Source organism: Culex pipiens, chromosome 2, assembly GCF_016801865.2.
Source record: "Culex pipiens pallens isolate TS chromosome 2, TS_CPP_V2, whole genome shotgun sequence".
NCBI classification, from domain to species: Eukaryota; Metazoa; Arthropoda; class Insecta; order Diptera; family Culicidae; genus Culex; species Culex pipiens.
The window spans coordinates 491,889-510,059 of record NC_068938.1 but is presented as its reverse complement, the minus strand read 5'-3'; the positions used below and the strand labels follow the sequence as shown (position 1 = coordinate 510,059).

The following is an 18,171-nucleotide window of genomic DNA, read 5'->3' as shown; positions in this document are numbered from 1 at the left end:
CAGTTGATGTAAACTTGAGATTCGACGTAATTTTTTTTTGTTGCCATGGAGACACTTCAGAAGCTGAAATTTCAACGATTATATTTTTTTGTATTTCATTAAAATTATTTATTTTTGAGAGCACCAGGAGCTTCGCAAAATATGAAATGGCTTCAATAGCTTAGAACAATTAAAATAAAACATTGTTTAAGTTTGTTTATAAAATTTTAAGAAAAACAAATATTCCAGTTATAAGTTTTATGTTGTGCTAGAAAAAATGAAAAATGTTAGATAAACCATCACAATTATCACACAGCTGAAAATGTAAATCCAGATGGTTTAAAATTTCTCTCAGTATAAAATACAGAAAACATAATACTTATGGTTAGATAAATCGATATTTCTTTAAAAAAATTTATGCTTTCAAAAATTTGGTTCAAAATAAGTATATTTTAAATTTAGCGACGTTTATCACGAAATTGGATTACAATTAAACAATTCAAGAAAATGTAAAAAAAAAACACTTTCTCTACTCCTTTAATACAAACTAGCTGTTAAAATAAAGAAAAAAAAATGACGAACGAGTTTCTTCAATAAATACATTGATAACTTAATATGAAAATCTTCGAAAACTTTTTTGCATTCATTACATTAAAATTTTACAATTCATCTCAATAATTATACCACAAACCAAGTGATGGTATAAATGATTTGCTAATTTTTATACTCCTTGAATTTTTGCACCCAAGCCCCCCCCGAACAAAAATCCTGGCTACGGCCCTGTGGCAATTGTTGCCGTATGATTCTCTATTGATACAAAAATAAATTTCAAAATTAAGTGAGCAAGGCAACAAAAACTTACAGGTGGATTTTCTTAACAAAGTTGAGAATTTTGTCTAAATTGTGCATTTTCATCGAAAAGTCAAGTGCCCCAATAGGGCTAAACCCCGGTGAGCACTAAGCACGCTTATAGAGCTCGTTGTGTGCAATGATGAAGGTGCTACTGCACTCTTTCTCTGTTTCTGGGGCCCTCTGGTCGACCATCAGGTCCCCAGAGCAGAAGGAGGATCAACCCAGTCCAGTTGGGGTGCAGCGTCGTGTGCAGTGCCACCGAACCCGAACCCACTAGGCAACAGCAGCACAGAGAGAGCACCGAATGATACCCGGGTTCAACTTTAATGGAATGTAGTTTTATTTCTACTCGTGTGGTTTATTTTCCTTCTTCGTTTATATATATGTACGGTTTTATGATACCATCATCGCCCAGCATAAGACGGACGGAGTTGTTGCAGGTTTTTTCTTCTGTGTAAAAAAGGGGGAAACAAACTTCCAAGTCTCTTTTCTCCAATTTTTTGTTCGCTTTTTAGTTCGCTGCTGCTTGCTCTCGTTGGCCGTTTACGTTCCGTCCTTCGTTATATATATTATTGCGACCACTGCTGCCAGCTCTCGAAACTGACACCACACTGGGACTGGGACTTGGGCGATGACTTCAGCTCCCAGTTGTTGTACTAGGCCCCGGACGGAACGACCGACACAATAAGTGCATTATGATGCGTTTTTCTGGATGTTAGTGTGTACAATTTCATGTATATATTCATATCTGGATGCCACGCCACGCCACGGGAGTGTGTCTGTAGTATAGTTTAGTCTACAACCCTTGAATTGTTGAACCTGTTCAAGCGCACTGGACAACGATAATTGTTTGCTTTCTTTCCTGCGGATACAATGTCTCGAGAAATGCTCCCAAAACCAACAAACAAGTGCAGCACACGTTGTTGAGAGAAATGGGACACAACTCTCGAATGGTAGAGAAATGTGCATTATTCTAATTACAAACATAGATACAAAAACATACACGCTTAAATAATTCAAGCGCACTCACACCGCAGAAAAAAAAGACGAAGAAAAGACAGAGCTCAAGCCCTGGTTCAGCTGAGTCGCGCGGCAGGGCAGCAAAAGTAGAGTGAAAGGAAGGAATCTTGTCAGGAATGCTACAATTTGACCTGTTTGCGCTTCCATCGCGTTCCGCGAGACCTCACCACTCCCCATCACATCATGGACTGCCTGCCGCGACTAAAAAGTCTTTAGTGTGTTGCATCTCTTTCGTTGCCGTGGAGAAAAAGAACCCGACGACGACGACTAAAGCAAACATTCTCTGTCTGTGGCTGTTCTCGTTCTTGGACGGACCAGCAAAGTGCAGACTCCTCCTCGTGGCACTTCAAGATGGCATATACGATATTATAGTACGTGCAACAAAAGCCAGTTCCCCCGATAGTATAAGGGGAGAGGGACTGTTGCTACTCACAATGCTGTTTGACTTAACCCTTTAGGTGACTTACTTACACGGAAGGAAGTTTGGTAGAAAAAATCGCATTACAAATAAGTGTAAGAGTAATGTTATTGCAGTAAAATGATCAAAATGATCAAAATGATCAAAATGATCAAAATGATCAAAATGATCAAAATGATCAAAATGATCGAAATGATCAAAATGATCAAAATGATCGAAATGATCAAAATGATCAAAATGATCAAAATGATCAAAATGATCAAAATGATCAAAATGATCAAAATGATCAAAATGATCAAAATGATCAAAATGATCAAAATGAATTCTAAGAATTTTAAGAATTTTAAGAATTTTAAGAATTTTAAGAATTTTAAGAATTCTAAGAATTTTAAGAATTTTAAGAATTTTAAGAATTTTAAGAATTTTAAGAATTTTAAGAATTTTAAGAATTTTAAGAATTTTAAGAATTCTAAGAATTTTAAGAATTTTAAGAATTTTAAGAATTTTAAGAATTTTAAAAATTTTAAGAATTTTAAGAATTTTAAGAATTTTAAGAATTTCAAGAATTTTAAGAATTTTAAGAATTTTAAGAATTTTAAGAATTTTAAGAATTTTAAGAATTTTAAGAATTTTAAGAATTTTAAGAATTTTAAGAATTTTAAGAATTTTAAGAATTTTAAGAATTTTAAGAATTTTAAGAATTTTAAGAATTTTAAGAATTTTAAGAATTTTAAGAATTTTAAGAATTTTAAGAATTTTAAGAATTTTAAGAATTTTAAGAATTTTAAGAATTTTAAGAATTTTAAGAATTTTAAGAATTTTAAGAATTTTAAGAATTTTAAGAATTTTAAGAATTTTAAGAATTTTAAGAGTTTTAAGAATTTTAAGAATTTTAAGAATTTTAAGAATTTTAAGAATTTAAAGAATTTAAAGAATTTAAAGAATTTTAAGAATTTAAAGAATTTAAAGAATTTTAAGAATTTTAAGAATTTTAAGAATTTTAAGAATTTTAAGAATTTTAAGAATTTTAAGAATTTTAAGAATTTTAAGAATTTTAAGAATTTAAAGAATTTAAAGAATTTTAAGAATTTTAAGAATTTAAAGAATTTTAAGAATTCTAAGAATTTTAAGAATTTTAAGAATTTTAAGAATTTTAAGAATTTCAAGAATTTTAAGAATTTTAAGAATTTTAAGAATTTTAAGAATTTTAAGAATTTTAAGAATTTTAAGAATTTTAAGAATTTTAAGAATTTTAAGAATTTTAAGAATTTTAAGAATTTTAAGAATTTTAAGAATTTTAAGAATTTTAAGAATTTTAAGAATTTCAAGAATTTTAAGAATTTTAAGAATTTTAAGAATTTTAAGAATTTTAAGAATTTTAAGAATTTTAAGAATTTTAAGAATTTTAAGAATTTTAAGAATTTTAAGAATTTTAAGAATTTTAAGAATTTTAAGAATTTTAAGAGTTTTAAGAATTTTAAGAATTTTAAGAATTTTAAGAATTTTAAGAATTTAAAGAATTTAAAGAATTTAAAGAATTTAAAGAATTTTAAGAATTTAAAGAATTTAAAGAATTTTAAGAATTTTAAGAATTTTAAGAATTTTAAGAATTTTAAGAATTTTAAGAATTTTAAGAGTTTTAAGAATTTTAAGAATTTTAAGAATTTTAAGAATTTTAAGAATTTAAAGAATTTAAAGAATTTAAAGAATTTAAAGAATTTTAAGAATTTAAAGAATTTAAAGAATTTTAAGAATTTTAAGAATTTTAAGAATTTTAAGAATTTTAAGAATTTTAAGAATTTTAAGAATTTTAAGAATTTAAAGAATTTAAAGAATTTTAAGAATTTAAAGAATTTTAAGAATTTTAAGAATTTTAAGAATTCTAAGAATTTTAAGAATTTTAAGAATTTTAAGAATTTTAAGAATTTTAAGAATTTTAAGAATTTTAAGAATTTTAAGAATTTTAAGAATTTTAAGAATTTTAAGAATTTTAAGAATTTTAAGAATTTTAAGAATTTTAAGAATTTTAAGAATTTTAAGAATTTTAAGAATTTAAAGAATTTAAAGAATTTAAAGAATTTTAAGAATTTAAAGAATTTTAAGAATTTTAAGAATTCTAAGAATTTTAAGAATTTTAAGAATTTTAAGAATTTTAAGAATTTTAGGAATTTTAAGAATTTTAAGAATTTTAAGAATTTTAAGAATTTTAAGAATTTTAAGAATTTTAAGAATTTTAAGAATTTTAAGAATTTTAAGAATTTTAAGAATTTTAAGAATTTTAAGAATTTTAAGAATTTTAAGAATTTCAAGAATTTTAAGAATTTTAAGAATTTTAAGAATTTTAAGAATTTTAAGAATTTTAAGAATTTTAAGAATTTTAAGAATTTTAAGAATTTTAAGAATTTTAAGAATTTTAAGAATTTTAAGAATTTTAAGAATTTTAAGAATTTTAAGAATTTTAAGAATTTTAAGAATTTTAAGAATTTTAAGAATTTTAAGAATTTTAAGAATTTTAAGAATTTTAAGAGTTTTAAGAATTTTAAGAATTTTAAGAATTTTAAGAATTTTAAGAATTTTAAGAATTTTAAGAATTTAAAGAATTTAAAGAATTTAAAGAATTTTAAGAATTTAAAGAATTTAAAGAATTTTAAGAATTTTAAGAATTTTAAGAATTTTAAGAATTTTAAGAATTTTAAGAATTTTAAGAATTTTAAGAATTTTAAGAATTTTAAGAATTTTAAGAATTTAAAGAATTTAAAGAATTTTAAGAATTTTAAGAATTTAAAGAATTTTAAGAATTTTAAGAATTCTAAGAATTTTAAGAATTTTAAGAATTTTAGGAATTTTAAGAATTTTAAGAATTTTAAGAATTTTAAGAATTTTAAGAATTTTAAGAATTTTAAGAATTTTAAGAATTTTAAGAATTTTAAGAATTTTAAGAATTTTAAGAATTTTAAGAATTTTAAGAATTTTAAGAATTTTAAGAATTTTAAGAATTTTAAGAATTTTAAGAATTTTAAGAATTTCAAGAATTTTAAGAATTTTAAGAATTTTAAGAATTTTAAGAATTTTAAGAATTTTAAGAATTTTAAGAATTTTAAGAATTTTAAGAATTTTAAGAATTTTAAGAATTTTAAGAATTTTAAGAATTTTAAGAATTTTAAGAATACTAAAAATTTCAAGAATTTTAAGAATACTTAAAATTTCAAGAATTTTAAGAATATTTAGAATTTTTAGAATTTTTAGAATTTTTAGAATTTTTAGATTTTTTAGAATTTTTAAAATTTGTAGAATTTTTAGAATTTTTAGAATTTTTAGAATTTTTAGAATTTTTGTAGTTTTGTAACGGTATGAAAAAATGGGTAAAGGGACCATCCATAAACCACGTGGACACTTTAGGGGGGGGGGGGGTATGGCGATTGTCCACGATCCATACAAAAAACTTTTTTTTTGTATGGACAATTGTCCACCAGGGGGGGGGGGGGGTTAACAGATTCCCAAAAAAGTGTCCACGTGGTTTATGGATGGTCCCAAAAGAGGGTTAAGACGTCTCAACTAGCAATGAAGAGTGCTAGACTTATGCAAGAGTATGACAGATTTGGACACTGCTGGTAAAAAGTTTGAGGATAATTGATAAATTGCATACACCCTGTTACTATGAAATAAGATTATTAAGGTTATTCAAAAATCTGAAACTGCAGTGTATCACATTGTTATCCTTTATCATCATAATGCACAATATCGTTTACTGTGTGTGCCACTCTGTTTGTACTACGCAGTCTGGCTTGGTTTTTTTTCTCCCCTCTCAAAACAGAGAGCACCCAGCATTAGAAGGCTTGGGATAAAGCTTCCCATACCTCCATACAGCACAAAACATACATTATTATCAAGACTGAAGAAGAAGGGCGGAGAAGGTACCGCCTCCGGGCACCCCCCTCAAAAGCCTAAAAGATGTGAAATTGTGAAAATTTCAACTTTTTTCATCTCATTTCGTAAGTTTGAGAAACCAACGCCACCAACTGTCTCCCGGGAGGGCTCAAGAACAAAACTGTGAATGTGAAGAGTGGCTCTATTCACGCGACCGACGACGACGACGCCGGCAAAAGAACATCAGCCACACCAGGAAAGGGCGCTGCTGCTCTTGTTTGATCTGTGGCGAATAAACTCTTTACGGGTTTAAGCCAGGCGGCGACGGCTGTGGCGTGTTGCATCGTGTTGTGAATTTTGAAACTTTCTCAATAAGCTTGGTGACTCGGGCGAGAAGTTCCAAAGTGATTATGGAGCTAGTTTGGGAAGAAACGGTTTGAAATGTACAAATAATACATTTTTGAGAATTAATATCAGCATAATTGATCATGAAATAAAATAATTAAAATGATCTTGATATCATTATTGTTAATATTAGACCTAGGAAAGATTTTTCAGAACTTGAATCAAGATTTTTTTAAATTATCAAATGAAGCTGGTTTTCCATTATGGGATTATGGGAAACATTGTTTGAAGTTGATGTCAGTAAACGCTTTAGTTTTTTTTTGTTTTTCTTCAAGGTATGATAGATTTGCACTTCCCGAACATGCTCTAATCGACAGAATTAAATTTTTAAATTGTGGAATTATTTTTATTCAATATTTATTTCGTTGAAAAAATCATACTTTCGGTTTGTCTAGCTCAAAAGTAACTACTTTTTGCACACAAACTTGTGTTACTCACAAACTAATTAGAGAGCACGATCAATTCCAATTGACAGCGGTGCAGTCATTCCCACTAGTCGAGTGCCGGCAATATTCCTCCATATTAAACTGGATGCGCACACGCGTCTTGGGTAATGTTTTGTGTATACTTTACAACGGAGCTCGGAGTTCCTGGAAGTAGCCGGAAAGTCGCGGCGGTTTTATGAGCTGTGTGCGTTGTTTGCAGCAAGGTCTACCCTTTGCCCTTCTACACGACGCTGCCCCGTCACCAGAGTTGCACCAAGGAGGAAGGTGGATGCAGCGAGAAAACAAGATCAACAAATCAACCCGACTCAGACTCTGCTCGGTTCTGTCTGACGAGTTGGAGACTTTGAGAGGAGAGCTCTGCCGCGAGTAAAAGTGAAGGTCGAATTTATTAATATTTCGGTTAAATAAATTGCTGATAGCGGTGTGCGATCTTTGTTTGTACACATGTTCGCAGAGCAGCTCCCCGACATCAGTAAAAGTCTAGTGAAGTGGAGATATATTGATTATCTGCGCCGTTTGCGTTGCGTTCAATCCGAGGTCTAGACTGTGTGTTTTTCCAGCACAAAACATCAGCCCAGCCTGCTGGGACTGACGTTCGATTATTGGAAACCATAAAGGCTTATCTGTTTAAACAAATAAGGTTGGGGTTTCCCTCCTTCGAGAACACACTTTTGAATGTCACCACGAAGCGGTAGCAGTTAGTCACCTCGTGTTGGTCGATTGCGGATTTGAACCCCGGGCTGCTTCCTGGTTTCGCGACTGCGAGAATATATTAAGAAGGAGCAACAGATCTGGGATCCTGCCGCGCGAATGACCTCCGCGGGAAGACGATGCATTGTACCTGACCATCGGACCGAACCAACTTCAATTTCCCACGACCAGCAGCACACAATACCCAAAGACGGGGACGGAAGACTCGACTTTGTTGCAAACCGAGTGCCCTTGGTTGACTTTTCGATATTTCGAATGTAAAATAGAGTGGGAATTATGCGGAATTGCGAATTTGAAACACAAATCCAAACGACTTTGGAACGACGACGACGACGAGAGGTGGATTTCCCTCCTGTGCACAGGTTTATTTTTCGCAGGGAATAAATTGATTTGATTAAGTAACTCACGTTGGTTCAGAGCTAGAGTCGCGGCCGCCGCGGATTGACGTAGTGTAGTGTTGCTTCTTTGAATTTACTACGTCTTGGAGATACAAATTCCTTACGGCGTTTAATCTCATTGCTTAGTGAATTCTACTGTATATTTTATGGCAACTGATGGAAATTTGAAACATGGTTCCATAAACATTAATTGTATTAACGAATAAGTAACGACATCAAAACTTAGGAAAAGTTTTTGAGCAACTCACACAGCAGTTGTCCCGAATAGATTTGCGTGAAACTTTGTCATAAGGGGTATTTTTTTTGTCCCTGATCACGAATCCGAGGTCCGTTATTTGGTATCTCGAGATGGAGTGGCGGTACGACCCCTTTAATGTTGGAACATGCAAACAAAAGGCATGTTTTTCAATAATTTGCAGCCTGAAATGGTGATGAGATGGAAATTTGGTGCCAAAAGGACTCAAAATTCCGAAAAAAACGTATTTTTCACCGAATAAAACACTAAAAAAAGCTTTGAAAACTCTGTCATTTTCCGTTACTGAACTGTAAAACATGTTAAGGGATATTTAGTGAACTTTTCGAACCTTATTTTTTTTTTTCATCTAGAGCAGATAAACTTGTTTTTCATAAAATTGCGATAACTCGTGATAATTACCTCTTATGTTTATAAATTAAAAAAAAATGCAATTGTCTGCAAAAAAACTTGGTACATCCACACCAGTTGACTCAACATACTGCGAATCAAAACAATACCGTCTACAATGACAAATTACTTCCCTGTCCCACATTGGCGCGCCCCTTTCTTTTAGCCGTCTCGACTCTAAGCATTGCTGGTCAAAGCTTTACGAGTCGTTTCCACAGGCCACCAGCTAGGTTACACCTTGTCATCATGATGACGAAACCAAGCCAACGTGGAGGTAAAAAAATAGGACACTTGAAAAGAACCAGAGCTATACTGTCTTGATCAAGAATGATCTAACAGGACTACGGACGTAGTCAGTGACGCTCCTTCCAGGATGTTCCTCGCCTGAGCTTCAACTGAAGAGGTATCAACAGCATCATTCGCCCTTGGCCTGCTATTTTACTAAATTTCAAGTCATTTTTCAGACAAAATAAAATTGTTTAGCCGAGAAAACTGTGCAAATTGTCACCAAAGTTGTCACCAAACTCAATGTGAACTTGGATTTGTGTTTGAACATCCGCACAAAAGAGAATCGGAAAAGAGTTGCTGTTTGGACGCGGGTGACAAAATTTTGATCTAATAAGTTGAATAAGAATTTAATAATATCAGTGATGCTCTTTTTATTCTCGTAATGACTCCCCACAGCTTCAAGAAAATTCAAATAGATCGCTTTTTCCATGGCTTCAAAGCAATCGATAACTTTATCGAACCAGTTCAAAAAAACGTCAGGTATAGCAAAAATAATAAAAGAGATATTGGACTATGACAAACAAATAAACAAATTCGCACTTTTTGTGATTGACAATTTGCCAAACTCGCAAACAAAGCAGAATGTATGGAAGCTGACGTTTTTGAAAACAAATACAGGAAAAAAAAAACAAAACAGGCAATCTGCGAAAATGTCAAAAAGGCAAGTTATTTTTGTCATAGTCTAATACCTCCTTAACTGGATTTTTAAAGACATGTTTAACAGAGATTCACTTCTGAAATGACAACTGTCTTGAAAAAAAAATCTGCAGCTGTCATCAAGTAGGAGTTTTTACAAAGTTTGCTCTTAGTTTTATTGTCAGTTTTTTAGAAGCACACCAGAAAAACTATGATGTTAGGTTGCATTGATTTGTACACCCAATGATTTTAGCAAAAAAGTTGGCTGGCTAAGCAAAAAAAAATCGGTGAATATCTTAAAAAGCTAAATCTGTCTGCTGTTTCAACGATTTTTTTTGTCGAAAATGTTTGGTCAGATTTGGGGCGTTTTAAAACTATGCTCTGACTTTTGTTGATGTTTCATCATCCTTGGTATGCCGTGGCGTTAAATTCAATTATTGACCTTTCTTGGTATTTATTTCAGATATAAAAAAAAGCAAGAAAAATTCACTCACCTCGAATAATTTCCCGGCTGTTGCCAATCTGGAACGTCACCGATACTCCCGGGTTGACGTGAAACAGCACCACGTGCTCCGACGGTTGCGAATGAGCCGGACAGTAGGGTCGCGTTTGCGGTTCAAAGCCTGGTCCAAAGTGGAAAACCGGCTCCACGATTGGCCAAGTGGCGGTGGCCGGTGCCGCGGGATGACCTACGCCGGCGGCTGCATTTGCCGGAAGGGCTGCCGCTGTCGGAGGGGCGGCGGCCGTGGCCACCGTTGCGATACCATTGATCAGCTGATGGTGGTGGTGGTGATGGACGTGGTGCAACGGTTGAAGTCTTTGCGCCTGCAACGTGGGTGTCTTCAACGAAACCGCGGCGCCGGCCTGCTGAATCGACAGGACCGGCGCGGCTCCGGCCCCGCCACCGTTGGCGGACGATGCCGTCGAAACTTGGACTGTTCGAGCAGTCGGGGCCACCACGGCAATTGCGGCCGCGGTCGTCGTTGTCACCGAAATTCCACTTCCTCCACTGGCCATCTTTCCAGAACTCCGGCTGCCGCTTTTGGCGCTGCTGGAGGTTCCGCTGAGGATCGGCGGAGGTGGCAGGGAAAATTGATGAAAATGTTGTGGCTGATGATGCTGCTGTTGCTGCTGCTGCTGCTGCTGCTGTGGCACGGAGGTTAACACCGGTGCCTTTACCATCGAAAAGCGCTTGGGACGGTAGGCACCCACACCACCACCGGCTCGGTCCGTAGTTTCAATTATGTCTTCCTGTTTCTGCTCCTTGCTTCCACAAACACTTCCCGCGCGCTCTTCACTCTCCGGAGAGTTGGAGATTTTCGCGATTCACAGTACGTAACGTAACGTAACAAAAACAAACGAACAAAAACACACAAAAGTCCCTCAAAAAACGGGGTCAATAAACGGGCACGATTCAAAGTTTATTCTTTCTTCCTTTCCAATCTCCCAACAATGTTCAATTTGTGGTTTGTGTCCCGGCTTTCAACAATAACGATTAACACACGCGAGTTTCACAATCACTATTTCTTCTCGCTCTCGCAACAAAACCAGCCTTGATTAATTAATCATTTACAAATACATATTCAAATGCGCGCGTTATCACGGTCTTTGGGGAAGAAGCGTTGTCTTCCCGTTTGCTGCTTCTGCTGGTGGTTTCGACTGGCCGACTGCTGTCGTCGTCATCTGTGGCGGCCGTGTTCCATCAATTAGCTGGTGATCCAATTACGCACATTTTCCGCCGTCGTCGTCGTCCAAAAGGAAGATGATGGGCTGCCGTTGCCGCTATCAGGAGGAGGTCACAACTCTGCCGCTCTGTTTCTACTACTACTCTCTGCCCGAGTGGGGTATATTGGTACTATACACTTAGGGAGAGACAGAGACAGAGGCAGGGAGGGACAGAGAGAGATAGAGGGGGCGAGGGCGGTACAACACACTTTATCAAACACAGATATACAGCAACCTGCAAATGGCAAAAGAGAGCAAAAACACGAAAGATTAAAAGCAGGAAACAATGATTAATTGGCATTTTGTTGCGACGTGCACAACAGCAGCGAGAGTGCAAAGTTACAAAGTGCCATGCGGCTCCATCGACCGAGACCGGAAGACTGGTTGGTTGGGGTCTATGGTTGGGGGGGCTTTTGAAGGTATCGAAGAATTTTAAACACTGCCTGGAGGGTGATTTTACAGGTCATATTAAACATTTTTGACTCTCAAAAAAAAAAGTAATTTCTAATTCTCGACGTCAAAAAACTTTTCTTTGATGCCTTTTATTTGTCCACCCTTAAGTAAAATTAAGCCAAATTGAACCAATAGTTTTTCGTACATGTCTCCATTTCGATCAATTTGCTGTCTTTAATCTTTTTAAGGAAAGTTAGCATTAAACAAATTGCAAACTTCACACTGAACGCAAATGTCCACACTGTGCTCCAAGGCTATGTCCATCTAGTCCTAGGTTTTTGTGACGAAATTTGTATTTCTAGAGTTTTGTTTGAATAGGTACTATAAAAATATGAAAGACAATAGCTTATAGGACCTTTTAAAAATATTTGTTTTGGAGGTTGAATTGTCTCCCTAAAATCCGGAAATAGATATTACTTGTACTCTTTTTAATTTGGGTCAAACTTTGTGAGGGCCTTTACTATGAAGCCATTTTGTGTCATTGGTTACCCATACAAGTCTCCACACAATTTTAACAGTTGTCCATACAAAAATGTTCACATGATTTTGAACCAAACTGCATCATTAACTCAAAATTGACGAAATTACATATCGAACAGACTTGATTTGAGTGGCAGTATAATGTAATTTTACCTCAATTTAGACTGAAAATGACTCCAGACAAGTTGTAAAATTACACATTTTTTCTGACATACCCTTTGCCCTTTGCCACATGTAATATTATCATGTTTTTTTACTGTGCAGATCGCACAAATTTTCAGATCGCAGTTTTAAAGTAAATTTTGCTCCGTTTTCGCATTGTTTTCCTTTTTCTTCAAAACCACCTTTTTAGTTTTCATCTGACCTTTTCAAATGCTAGGTTAGATTTTTAAAACTTGGAACTATTTACGTTTAAAGCCTAACTATTTTTATTTGAGTCAAAGAAAACTTAAATCTGTTAAAACGGAATTATGTTTTTTCAATGTGGTTTTTGAGAAAAATTGACGAAAATTACCATTTTTCTGAACATCAAAACACCTCCCGAAAGTTTTATCTCTTAATTTAAACATTTCGATTAAAAAAATCAAGGGGCTACAAATAAACAGTATCAGTAGCAATCTTAAAAGGATTATCGACAAAACTTATACGAACGATTGTAAACTAGTTTTTAAATGTGTTATGCGTTTTTTTTTCACATTCGCAATTGCAACAGTTTTGAACAACCTTCTTATGATACTGTTATTTTTAGCTTTATGATAACTGTTATTATACTTTAAGCATTTTTTGTACTCTATTCTTAGATACTGTATTGAAGATCTTCATGATAAAATATTTGAAAAATTGTGTATTGATAAAAAAAACAATGAAGAACAATATAAAATTTCTCGGGAATTTACGCGTTGATAATACTTTTTATTTTCAAATATCTCGAAACATTTTACGAAAATTATCCAAAAATGAAATAGTTGGAATAAAGGAGTGAAAAGTGACTTTAACTTTGTTTACCTGGTATTTCAATACATCATATTAATTTGAAGCATCATGCGCTTCCATCAATTTATGAAGAAAATGCAATTTTAATAGAGCCCTTGGTGTTTTATGTTCGTTTACAAATTTTTAAAAAAATTAATACACTCAGAATTTTACACTTAGTGAAAATGATAACCAGAACCTACTGAAAATATCAATGATGCAATTTTCGGTAAATTTTAATTGAAAATGAGTCTCACAATTTGGTTTGTTCACTGAATTCAGTAATGACAGTTTGGTGTGCAACCAAGGTAAAAAATATGGAATAAAAAATCAATTCCAACCGGTCACAACACGTGGCAATATTTCGATGGCGCGAATAACACAACAAAAATCAACGACACGTCACAGAAAAAAAGCATCAATTATTATGAATGACCATTAATCTGTGTGTTCCGTTCATTCATAAAGCACCACATCACACCAAAGTCGTCAACTTGGCGGTGCTTCGAAGGGAGTCAAAGTGGGAAAAAGCGGAGAAGGGGCATCTCTCCTCCTCCAGCCTCATCACATCATTCCGAACAGAGCTTTATTATCATCGTGTTTCGTTCCGCCGCGGTTCTGTGTATAATTAATAACGCAGATGTTAAGGAGCAAAAGTCAGTCCAATGATGGCTGTGGAGTGTGGACTCTGGCCTGGCTCTCGAGCACTTCAAAAAGCCAGCAAATCTACATTGTTGTGTACATAGTTATTGTTATTACTATTACATTTTATCGCCCGGGCCAGCAAGCCGGTGGTGACGGCAGCAGCAGCAGCAGCAGCAACCGCCACGTTCTTCCCCGGCGGTGCTATTAAAAGATAGGACAACCTACCCCCTCCCCTCTTCCCGTGGTCCCCTCCCCACTCGTTTGGCGATTAGATAAGGAAGGCAATCCAGCAGTGGCCCGTGGGGCTGGGTCGGGCAGGGTGGTAAAAGTGAAAATTTAAATAAAACATTCCGCCATCGGAGTGGCCACGTCGGCCGTCACGACCTTTTTGGCCCACGTCCGCGCGCGCGTTTCGCAACAAGTGGCTGATAATAATGTTCTAAATTTTCGAAGGGGCCCCGAAAGTTCGTGTTTTTTCGTTTGTTTTTATTTTATTTATTTTTTCCAAACTCGTGTGCCATTCCGGCAGTAATGGTGTCAATGGCACACAACAACTGCCCCAGACGGACAGGAAATTTACTTTTTTAAGCCCTCGTATTAGTCTTGGTGGCAAAGTTTAATAGCACCGAAAAAGAGCCCCAAAGTCGTGGTACGTGGCAAAAGCGATTGGACTGCCATCGTCGCCGGCCGTTCATACCTCTGTATATTTGTGTATTAATATACGCGCGATTTTGGTGTAAAAACGCACACGTTTGCTGTTTCGCTGATGATGATGATTGTGGACAGTCGGCAAAAGCAGTCGGTAGCAGTCGGGGGTTCGGAAAAGAAAAGGGTTTCCCGGTAAAAAACCGCACGCGTGTACAATTCGAGGTAAAAATAGCATCATCGCGTCACTTCCTTTGCGTAGAGATAGAAACCCCCTCACAAATGCGTAAGGGAGCAACGCCAGATGAAGGGGGCTGGCTGCGTGTTGCACTTGTTTGCCATCTTTGTAGAGGCCATCTTGTTAAAAAGTATGGCGAGAATAATGCACTTATGCCTCATTTGCACGGGATTTCTTATAAAGGTTGTTAGGGGGACAAGAAAAATTAATTGGCTCGATGATTTAGGTAAAAATAAGAAACTGTGCCAACCTTGATCAAAACCGGTTATGGTTCAAGGGTCGTTATTGTTCGTTGAAATTTGTATGGGAAAATTTGCAAAAAGTATGGGGAACATCAAAATTTCAAAATAAGACCAAAAGGTGGCGTTAAACGAGTCGGATCATTGTCAAGTGTGAGACTCTCAAGTAAAATTTTATGACAAACAACTTTGTCCACGTCCGTTAACACTGACGAGTTATTAGCGATTTAAAAAAGACGATTTGGTATGAAAAGATTTTTTTTCATCAATTTTAACGATGTAAGAGACCCTTAGAACTTAACCGATTTCGCTCAAAATTTTCAAAGTTGCTTTTTTTCAACCATTTTAAAATTACAGAAATTCAATACCAACGTATTGTTTATCAAATATCTAAATAATTTGTTAACCAAAAACGACATCTAATTAAACTGTACATTAATTAGAATTTTCTAAAATTCATAAGATTTTTAAATAAAAAATCTTATAGTTTTATCAGGTATCCAATCCAATGAGGAGGAAAAGTGAAGCAGGAAGTTATTTTTCAACTCAACAAAATTTTAAAAAGTTTTTTTTTTAAATCTTATGCCATATCATATACAGTATGTAAAAAAAGTATTCACACCCCTTGGACGCAATGCACATTTTGTGATTAAACATGTAAACAATTTAAAGTTTGACAAAACCTAGTATGCACTACGTTTTGTTCAGAAAGTCATGCCAAACATTTTGCTACAAAAAGCTCATGAAAAGATGATTTCTATAAAATGTTATATAACAAATACTAAAACAAAAATAAAAAAGGTGCAAAAAAAGTTTGTACACCTTCTGAAAAATTAACATAAATAATGTTATTTGTTGACAAATCACCATAAATCCAGTCTCCCAACTCGAAATAGGCATCCTTGACGGATTAAAAAAATAATTTGGATTGAATATAAAGTTTACTAACTATTTATTATAAAATTATATATAGCTCTGGAAATTCTATATAAAACTATCTAAACTTAATTTTGCAAACTTTTAATTTAACTAAATGTCAATATATTACCATAGAATTGCAAAATAAACATTTTTGAGTGGGTATAACACCGTTTTGGGGGTCTTTTTATCGATAGAATAGATTTTTCGTTGGAATTTCGTACCAACCCGGAATTACGTCGTCGGAAAATCCGCCGGCATCCAAACCGGTCCACGATTCACAAGTCAACCTATGAGGCATCGGAAAGGGCATAAAATTTCCGATCTTTTGATACCCAAACATCTAGGTTTTCTATACAACCTACGTTTTTAAATACCTGAGCAAAAAGTAAGTTTGATCCACGAGAACAAAAATTACGAAATTCCATACGTTTTTGGCAGGTTGCTCAAACGAAACCATAACAACGTTTTTACCTAGGTATTTAAAAACAAGGATTTTAAAAGAAAACCTAGATGTTTGGGTATCAAAAGATAGGAAATTGTATGCCCTTTCCGATTCCACATAAGTTGACTTGTGAATCGTGGACCGGTTCGGATGCCGGCGGATTTTCCGATGACGTAATTCCGGGTTGGTACGAAATTCCAACGAAAAATCTATTCTATCGATACAAAGACCCAAAAACGGTTTAATACCCACTCCAAAATGTTTATTTAGCAATTCTATGGTAATATATTGACATGTGTGTGTGTGTGCAACCAACCAAACGGAGCCACGCGGCCGCTTCTTACAAATTGAGTTGTTTCCATGTATTTTTAGATCTACATTCTATACATGCAAATAACTCGCATAGGCATTTTTGGAAGGTGTTAGCTCTGCCGAGCTTCGGTGACCCATTTCTACGCTGGCTAGCCGAGCGCGAGGTACTTCAGCTTTATCGACAAGCCCCGCCCTGAAGAAAGTTTGCATCAATCGGATTCAAACGTTATTTAGAACTTCCGAACCCTTGTCAAATGGACTAGGACCCAGCGCGTATATAGTTGATAGTAACAGTATTCTTAATTCCAGTCATAGCTTACCAAGCCGCGATGGTCTAGTGGTTAGCATTTTTGCTTACCGATCCAAAGGACGGGGGATCGAACCCCGACTCGAGCGACTTTGATTTTTCGTTCATGTTCAGAGTTTCAAGATTTATATTTCCTATACTTTCTCGGTGGGAGCAGATGGGAATCGAACCCAGGACCATTCGCTAACAAAGCGAACACCGTAACCAGTCAGCCACATTTAGTTAAATTAAAAATTTACAAAATATAAGTTAATTTTTATATAGAATTTACAGAGTTATATAAACTGTTATACTAAGTAGATAGTAAACTTTATATCCAATCCAAATTATTTTTTTAATTAGTCAAGGATGCCTATTTGGAGTTGGGACACTGGATTCATGGTGATTTGTCAATAAATAACTTTATTTGTGATAATTTTTCGAAAGGTGCACAAACTTTTTTTGCACCTTTTTTGATTTTTGTAATAGTATTTGTTATATAACCTTTTATAGAAATCATCTTTTCATGAGCTTTTTGTAGCAAAATGTTTGGCATGAGTTTCTGAACAAAACGTAGTACTAGGTTTCTGTCAAACTTAAAATATTTTACATGTTCCATCACAAAATGTGCATTGTGCCCAAGGGGTGTAAATACTTTTTTTACATACTGTAATTGTACTTATCCAGTGAAAAGTACAAGTTAATGACATTTTCATACATATATACAAAATCCGGCAATACAGTCCAAACTCGATTATCCGAAGCCTCGATTATCTGAAGGTTTGTATGGGAATTCGGATGATCCAATCAAAATTTTGCATTTTTTTCGTTTTTTTTCTTTTTCTTGCTTTAAACATCAAATTTGAGTTCTGCAACCCCATTATAATCAAATTTGAGTTCTGCAACCCCATAATAGTCAAATTTGAATAGTTGATTGCCTATTAAATAGTAAAAAACGTTTTATCAATATTTTGTAACCGCCATGTTAGTCGTCATCTTGGATTTAAAAAAAAATAAATCACTTTTGTGTAGTTTAGGGGTCATAATTAAGCTCGACAATAAAAGATTAGACAACTAAAACATTTTTTTTTCGTGATTCGATAATCCGAAGTGATAATCGAGTCGTGACTGTACATGAAAAAATTTAATA

The 18,171-nt window shown here is 34.5% G+C and overlaps 1 protein-coding gene across 2 annotated transcripts in view; it reads right to left on the bottom strand.

The window, feature by feature from the left end:
* Nucleotides 1-18,171, bottom strand: part of LOC120419069 (fibronectin type-III domain-containing protein 3a) — an 81,965-nt gene that overhangs the window by 58,817 nt on the left and 4,977 nt on the right. For both annotated transcript variants that reach the window (XM_052708472.1, XM_052708471.1), the window contains exon 2: nt 10,158-11,623. In XM_052708472.1, the coding sequence (XP_052564432.1) occupies nt 10,158-10,845 (688 nt within the window). In that variant the 5' untranslated portion in view covers nt 10,846-11,623. The remainder of the gene's footprint in view (nt 1-10,157; nt 11,624-18,171) is intronic.